Genomic DNA, 8,486 nt, shown 5'->3' with positions numbered 1-8,486 from the left:
TACCCAAAATAGAATAAACACAGTTTGTGACTGAGAAGAATTACAGAAGGATGCCACAGGGCCGGTTTCTCTGTCCACCAAGCAAGTTAGATAAGCACTTGGACCATAAGCAGAAGGAATTGCATCCTTAGCAGTTTTCTCGTACTGGCATTAAATTTTAAAATTAACAGTGCTGCTTTTCCTTCAATTTATTTAATTTATGAAGATCTGGTCAGCTTATGTCCTTTAGCAAAATACAGCAGAAAAGTTACTCCAGTATCATTGTGTTTTTACAGCCTATTCTAACTTAAATCACAGCTTCACAGAGGCAAGGTGCTTGGGAAGATAAAGATGATGTCATCTACATAAATTATTTGATAGTACAGGACTAATTAGAAGATGTATCCTGTGCTTGCCAACTTATAATTATGCTTTAATTTACTGGAGAAGTAGGACCAACTATAAGAAGGGACAAAGTAAAGCATAGCGTTATCTTGGGGGAAGAGAATCAGGCAGACACTCCTGCACACCAGGCCTGTGATAAGTAGTGTCTTTAAATCAATTATTAATTTGTGAGATTACAAACAATTGGGGATTAGTGTTCAGGATATGCAAAGAAAGGAAAACATGTTGGTAGCGCAGAGCAGCGTCCCGGAGAAATGCTGGGAGCTGTAAAGGCAAACATCCATCTCCACCCTCACTGGTGGGTGCTGCAGTGCAGCTCAGCAGGTGAAGTCTCCTCAGCTACAGCTCTGACCTCTCATCTTGGAGTATGTAATAACACTCAAACCTCATGCAAAAGGTTTCCTCGGCTTATTTTATAGCAAAGTCATGCAAGAGGTTTCCTTGATGCTTCACCGTTCTGGTAGAGAAGAAGTGTGGGGTTTCCCCACCCCTGAGAGCAAACAGCCACCTCTCTTTGCTCTTTTTCCTATTAAATGAACACATGGCTCTGGAAGGCCTGAAGGCAAAAGTTCTTAAAAGGGAAGAAAAAGAAGACGTTCCACCAAGAGGGCAGGGACAGTGGAACAGCAGTGGTCTCCCATCCTGGTGTGGCCATCGCTGTCCCATGGGCAGCCTCCTGTGCCATGATGTCCCCCGCCATCGTCCTCTGCAGCCGATAAAGTAAAAGCCATCCCTGCTGTGGCAGGAATGCCGCTCCACGCACAAAAAGCAACAGTTTTCATCCCCACTCTTCTCCACTTTGTGCTGTGCTGGGGTTTGCTTCGCATTTAGAGAAACCAGAACCAGTCTGGCACTGCAGCAGTTCCCCCAAGCCCTCAGGACTTGCTGTTCATAACTCCTGCAAATACAGTGCAGGGAGAGGGGGGGAGGTGAATCCTCAGATGTGAGCCTGGGGTATTTTTTACCTCTCAGAGCACGTAGATGACTGTTGTTAGCATTGATGAGGCATGCAGCGAGTCAGTGAAGCCCCTTGCACACCGAAAAACACAATTTAATCCCTTTAGGTCAGAAACAGGGCAAACAAATTACTGGTTACCAAAACAGATGAAGATTTAAAGAAATAGTTAAGGGAACGTGATGCCTTTGGCTGGTGATGACAAAAAAAAAAAAAAAAAAAAAAAAAGGGTGCCTGAGTAACAGCAGTTAAATTAAAACCATCTCGGTGGCTGAAACGTGGCAGGAGTTCAAGGAGGAAAACAGCTGGTAGGAGCAGCAGCTCCCACCGTGATGCGGGGCCGGGCAGCCCCAGAGCACACACGTTTTTGGGTTCCTGCTCATCTGTGGAGACGAAGTCACCGCTTGTTTCTGAAGCTGTCCTCATCGGGCCTGAGCTCTGCTCGGGAGGTAAGGGTTTAAGCCTGAAAGTAATTTGGAAAAGTAAAAAAAAACTGTGTGTCTCAGCAAATTTTAAGAAATAGACTGAACTGAAGCTTGGATCAAACCTAATATATTCTGTTAACTTATACCATTATTGTGTTTTTCTACTAATTAAAGCATACAGTCAGGTTTTCATACTCTGGCCTTCTACCCACCTACTTTAGCCTCACCAGTGAGCTATCCAGAGACCAGTCATTCTCTGGACCAGACTGAGGAAAAACTGCTCATCTTAATTTTACATACTAATGGGTATTTAACTCAAATTGGATTTCATTTTACTAAGACACTTGTATTTCAAAAGTCTGTTCATTTTATGTTTGAAGTCACGGAGATCTGAACAAAAAATAATTGAAATTAAAATGTTACTCAGGCTCGTAGACGCATTTTCTTTCAGGAGGAAAAAGCGATCAGCTGAGAAAAAGCAACAGAGAGGGAATTTTGTTGAAGTAGCTTCAAAGACAGGGCAGATGAGGAGAGAGCCGCGTATTCATGCGGTGGAAATCGACGGGGCAGGGCGAGTGGAAGTCCCCTCAGTTCTCTGTGTCGTGCTTTGGAAAATGGGTCTTTATTCGTTATGAACCCAGCATGGCTTTTATGTATGTCATCACGAATATTTGTGTTTTTTGGTTCACTTTTTGGGATTCCCCCTGTGGTCACAGACAGCTTGGTAGGCATTATTAGTTTGAAAGGTGTTTATTAATCTGGAAGGGATGGTAAAGAAGCTTTTGCGCTCTCATGAAGGAGCATAAAATATCCAAATAAACTTAATAAGCACCAAAATTTACTTCAATTGACGTTAAAATTTATTGAAAAATTGTCAAAACTTTATTTTATTTATTGAAACTACAAAGTCCAACCCCACAGCAACTGGGTCCACCCCTCCTCGCGGCTGCCATTTTGAGGGAGCCGCAGCCCCTGACGGGGGCACAGCCACTTGGGGGGCGGGGGGGGGGACATGGGGGCGGGGCCAAGTCTTCAGGGGCGGGGCTAAGAAGCCAGGGGCGTGGCCTATCGGCTCAGGGGCGTGGCCTAGCAGCCCTCGCCGCCCGCCCCGCCGTTGTCCGCCGGCCGCGCGCGCGGGGCGGGAGGGCTCGGGGCTGGCGGCGGCGGCGGCGGCGGCGGCCCCGGGAGGCGATCGCGGTGCGGCCGCGGCGTCGGGAAGATGAACCGGAGCTTCAACAAGTCCCAGACTCTGCGCTACCTGGAGTGCAGCGCGGTGGAAGTGAAGAGCAAGGTGAGCGCCGCCGCCGCCGCCGCGGCGGCGGCAGCGGGGACGGGAGCGGGGCGGGCGGGCGCCACAACCGCCGCCGCTCGATCTTTTGTTTCACCGCCCGCACCCCCGGCGCTCGGCGTGCCCGGGCGGTCGGGAAAGCGCCCGCCCCGTGCTACCTCGGCACCGCCGTGGTGGGCAGCCCTGTTTTACAGCCGCCGTTCTCCCGGAGGGGGAAAAAACCCCAAACGTGGCCGGCCGGGTGGGAAGGGGGCGTCCCCAGCTTTTGGGGTGCCCCCACTGGGGTCTCCAGCCCCAAGCTGGGAGCGAGCTTCGAAATGGAGGGTGGGCTCCAGGTGCGGGGAGGTCGACGGGGGCTGGTTTTAGGGGGTTTAAGGGGGTCCAGGGGAAAGCTGATGGCAAGGGGCCACGCAAAGGCACCGTACCTGTAGGAGCGTCGTGCCCTGGTGGGGCTGGTGACCCTACAGCCACCTCGCCCCGCACCGATGGTCTTGGTGCAAGCCCCTGGAAACGGCGACCGCTTTTACAGATCGGATGGACCCGGGGAAACAAACAAACAAACAGGAGAAAAAAAAAATAAAAAAAAAATAAAAAATAAAATCAGAAATAAACCCTACAAACCGTCGTGCCGCTTTCGGTAGCCAGCCTCCCCAGCCCTGGGCTGCCACTGTTTTGTAAGCGCCAGGCCTGTCCCGGCCTGCCCCAGAACGAGAAAGTTGAGTCCCAGAGCTCGCGGCTGGCTGGGCACCCACCCGCGGCCAAGCCCGGCCCCAGAGCCACGCTGGGCAGCCCCTGGGGCCGGAGGATTGGCGTCTGGGGGCTTGGGGAGCCCCCGAAGGGCCGAGGACCCCCTCAAGGTGAGAGGGTGCAGCTTTGGAGCAGTCCCTTCCCTTCTGCACAGGCTTGTGTCAGACATAAGGGAACCCCGTGAGAAGGTATCAGTGGGCAGTCCGGTGGGTGATGGCCTGAAAACGTGACTTCTAAAATTATTTATGTTTTTGACGGGCTTGCCCATCTTACGGTAGCCGGGTGGTTCCCCCTGTAAGGGTAAGCAGCCAGCCAGCTAGTGTAGTGCGTTGGTCACCAGTCAGATGTGGCGCCTGTGAAAACTGGCTGAACTTTTTCCAGGCTAGTTGAGGATTAGCTGTACCTGAATTTTATTTCTCTCCTCCAAAGGAAAGTTCTTGAAAGTGCCCTTAGTTACTGGAAGGAAAGAGATTGTGAGGTTCTCAGTACCAGCCCAGATGAGACACTTCTTTGGCAGTCCCCAGTATCCTTAAATCTCATGATTTCTGATGCGTGTCAGGGGATTACTGTAAAATGTAAATGAATAAAAAGGGAAGGAGCATCCTGGCAGCCAACTCTGATTTATCGGATTTATCATTTCTTGCACGGCGTGAACGTGTGAGCTTCGTGGGTGATGGGATTACAGCTGGTCCGAACTGACTTGTACCTCTCCTGGACCAAGCCTGACCCATCACCCCAGCTGGAAATGGGGCCCCAAAGGATATGGCTGTTCCCGATGCCTGTGTCCATAGATATTTTGATGCCTTGTGATTCTTCCAGCAGGAATGTTCAGAGTGATGTGTTCCCTGGCTACAGATCTTTGCCAAACGACTAGTTTTGTGGCTCTGTGTAGTGCTTCTTGGTGTATGTCAGGTCAACTTTTTTCTCTGGGCAAACGGAAGGTGCTTCACAAGTCTCCTGGTCGCTGTGCTGCAGTAGGTACTGAAGGTGAAGTTGGAGCACGAGCCCTCCGTGCACATTTGTTCTCAAACATGGCAGTAATTGTAATTGCAATAGTCTTCTGCTTTAAGAAGTCATCTTCCTTCAGGCCCTGTGCTTTCTCCCTGCCTGTCTCCTCCCCTGAAAGCTGGCCTTATAATCAAAACACTTAAGAGCTTATTGCTGGATGGGAGAGCGGAAGGAGAAAGAGAAACCTGCTTAGAAATTGGCACATGTCATAGGAAAATAATAATTGAATCGTAATTATATCTTATCCCTTTTCTCTTCTTGAGTCTTTCTCAACAGAGTAAATTAGAAGCTCGGTTGTTATCTAGGTGTTGTCTGCATAACTCAGAATACGTGTTTCAGCCCTTTTAGGCAGGATCTGAAGACACATTATCTTGCTGGCTTAAAAAAACTGTGTATTCTCATGTGTCTAGTGCTCCGTGGCTCCCTTCCTCAGCCTGGTGACAAGAGGAGTGAGTGTCTGTTCCCTTTGAAGAAATTACCTCTGATCTCTGAAAAAAGTTTCCAGATGACTCTTTCTCTCCTCTTTACCAAGATCTCCAGAGCAAGCAGTGTGTGGGGATTTTTGTTTGTTTTACTAAGAATCTTGCAAGTTGGCATGGGATTGCAACCCTATTTTCATTTTTCTCTCTCTAGCTTTGCAGAGAGGTTGAAGGCCTCTCTTTCCATGAGTAACCTACCAGAAGAACAAAAACTTATAAAATGGGAATTACTATACGTTAATGCTGAGACTTCCTCTTTAATTAGTTCCATGCAGTCAATTTTATCTCACCCTCCTCCGATCAAGTGAAAAATAGAGAGATGATTTTCTAAATTGCACGTATAGCTTTTCAAATAGGAGGGTGTCTGTCAGCTGAAGTGTACATTTGTTTTCCAGTCACTTGGATGTTCTGGAATGGTAGAGGTATAAGATTCCCTCAGGCCTTTAAATGGTAGCTCTCTGACTTGGTTGTGGGAGAGTGTTTTTGCATTTTAAAGCTGATAGTGTTATGTTTCTGGCTTAAAAGCAGTGTAGAATTATTATTTTTTCCTTCTCCTACTACATTATTCCCTGTAAGGTGTATATATACCAGTATGAATGTGTTTTCAGATTTTCAAAGGGACTCTTGGTTCCCTCCAAAAACAGTCCTTTAAATAAACCCTCTTGTTTAGTTGCTAAACCCGTTTAAAGAATGAAAACTTTCAGTAATAGCTGAGGATTATAAAAGCACAGCTACCTGACTCAAGTTCTGTTTTGGATACTTGGTGGTAGATTGTGACGTTTCTGTCATATTAATAGTGTCATATTTTCTTGTATTAACAACTGATTTACAAGTTAACAATGTGACTAACATCTTTTTACTATAAACAAACCTATTAAGATAAATATATCCAGTTAACTATAACCATATTTCTTTTGCTCTCTCCTCCCATCCTGTTTCTTCTCTGTTCCAGTAAATGGCGGTGTTCAGCTGAATGGGTCCAGAGTATAGATATGATAGTGATATGGTCCTCGAAGACAGAGGGCGTGCTTGGGGTCAGCTGTGCTCTGTGCTTTTAGAAGTGCCTTCAGATAAAATGGTGTCTTTGGGTCTTGGACACGTGCATGAGTAAGGTGATCCTTCAGCAAGTCTCTTCCCACGTGCTGGGTTGGAGTAACAGCCAAACACCTTGTGGGTGCCTTGTCTGGTGTGCATGTCATCTTGCTTCGTATCAGAAGTGTACCTCTGGCTGTTACAGTAAAAATAGCTGTTTTAACCTGCAGTGCCTTTTTTTTCCCCTCCAGAAGTCGCTGATGCAGTTCAGATAACCTTAGCGATATTGCACATACACATGACACTTCAGCTCTTACCTTGCATATTTGAAATTTATAACACCAAGCGGTGTTTTATCAGTAGTGGTAAGAGCAAACTTGCCTGTACCAGTCCCCTATAAAGAGATTGTAAAGGTCTACTTCTCCTCTGTCCGGTGTTAACCAAGTGAGGGAAGTCTACAAATCGTCTTTTCCAGCCTCTTGTACTTTGTGTGATTTCACTCTAACCCTGAAAGTCATGCAGGCCTTCTGGAGTTCAAGAAATGTTTTCCATGTGTTGCACTCTTCAAAACTGCTGAAGAGGCATCGCTCTGTTTTGACATCCTCTAGGTTTAAAAAGATGTAGTCTACTTTAAGTTTTTAAGCAGTACTTTAGTTTCTTCCAAGTTAGGATCATACTTGTCATACCTAGAACACAATGAAAATAATTGCAGAGAAAAGCCCTGTGACCAGCTGATTTTAACCGCTGGTTTTGAGCTTCAGAACAGTTGATTATATGCAAACCAAATGTGGCACGGACTGAGAAAACCGCAATGCTTCCCCTCTCAAATGAAGACAGTATGCCACAGCAATATCAACTTGAGTCAGTCTGGATTTTTGCAAAACTTGTCAAGAGGAAGATCTTGGGCTGTAAACATTAACCTCTTGAGAAGTCTTGTGCTTGCTCCGTTCCCTCCCTGTTTGCTGAGCTGCTGATGGCAGGTACCGTGATTATCCCGACGTACTAACTAGCATCTGCTGAGCTGCTGGTTCCTCTGTTATTACAGCTCTTTGCTTTTCATGGCAGGGTGACTTTCTGAAGTGGTCACACTGGTAACCGGAGGTCTGTCATTGAATTCATTTGAGAGAAAGTGACCACAGCGTGGTAGGTTACTATACATCAGGCTCAGGTGGTGCCAGCTGTGTTATGCAGGTGGCTGGCACTGGCCAGAAGGCTAGCCCTTGTCACACTGTCCTCTGCTGGATCCCACCTCCAGCTTCTCGCCCTTGCTTTCGTAGCCACACTTATCCTAGTGGCTTGTGAGTTTCTAATCTGCTCAAAATTTCATCCAACAAGTCTGTCTTTTGGAGTCGGCTTCTGAATTTTAGCCCGGGCACACTGAAACAGCCCTAAAGGGCACAGAAGAAGGGGCCTTTAATTTGCTGAGGTGCCCTGTGAAGCTGAAAAGCTGTTTACAGCTGGAGTCAGAAAGGAATGTCTCCTCTCGGAGGTTAAAATACCTGTGGAGACTTTGCAGTCCGGAAGCCTGCAGGACCAGCCACCTCTAAGGAGTTCTTCAGGGGGCAGTTAATAGTGCTGTCCTCAGTAGTCCCTTATCACGCCTCTGTAAGAGGCTTTGTGGGTGCTTAATCTGGGCTTTTAGTAGCAAAGAAGCACTTCCATGGATGGATTGCTTGTCCCTAACTACATTTACAATGCAGGCCAGAAGTTAACGATGAAATGTACCTTCTGAGCCATTCCCTCCCTCTGAGGGCAGGCAAAATCTCCCAGCGCAGTTAGTCCCGCTCCCATTGGAAATTCCTGAAGCTAATTGAGGCAGGAATGTCAGGGGCAGGGCGCGGTGCACCAGCCCCAGGGCCACCCAGCCTGGGGCCATCCCTCTCCCTTCCTCCCCGTGCAGGCGGCTCCTGGTCCCCCGGCAGGTCTGGCCAGGTGTGCCTGCGCATCAGATCCCTTCTCTGCGGCTCCGGTTGGCCCCGGGCTCGTGTGAAAGCTCTGGCAGAAACTAAAAGGGTCGTAAAGTTGAGTTTGCAGCCAGCAAAGTGTTACACGTGTCTTGTAACCGTGTGGATGCATCTCAGAAAATGGTCAGCAAAGGGCTTGCTCTGGCTAGAGACCTGTACTAGTGCAGGGCTGCCCTTTAGGCTCGTGGGTTTGTGTGCTGTTGG

General features: G+C 47.9%; 1 protein-coding gene across 1 annotated transcript in view; it reads left to right on the top strand.

Annotated features, from left to right (window-relative positions):
* The first annotated feature begins 2,886 nt into the window (after positions 1–2,886).
* The window catches only part of PARD6G (par-6 family cell polarity regulator gamma), a 60,897-nt gene continuing 55,297 nt past the window's right edge, over positions 2,887–8,486 (top strand). The window contains exon 1 of the mRNA XM_040549438.1: positions 2,887–3,055. Coding sequence (XP_040405372.1) covers positions 2,984–3,055 — 72 coding nt within the window. The 5' untranslated portion in view covers positions 2,887–2,983. The remainder of the gene's footprint in view (positions 3,056–8,486) is intronic.

This window comes from Cygnus olor, chromosome 2 (genome assembly GCF_009769625.2).
Source record: "Cygnus olor isolate bCygOlo1 chromosome 2, bCygOlo1.pri.v2, whole genome shotgun sequence".
In the NCBI taxonomy this organism is placed as follows: Eukaryota; Metazoa; Chordata; class Aves; order Anseriformes; family Anatidae; genus Cygnus; species Cygnus olor.
Note: the sequence above shows the minus strand (reverse complement) of the source record. Positions and strands in the feature narration are given on the sequence as shown.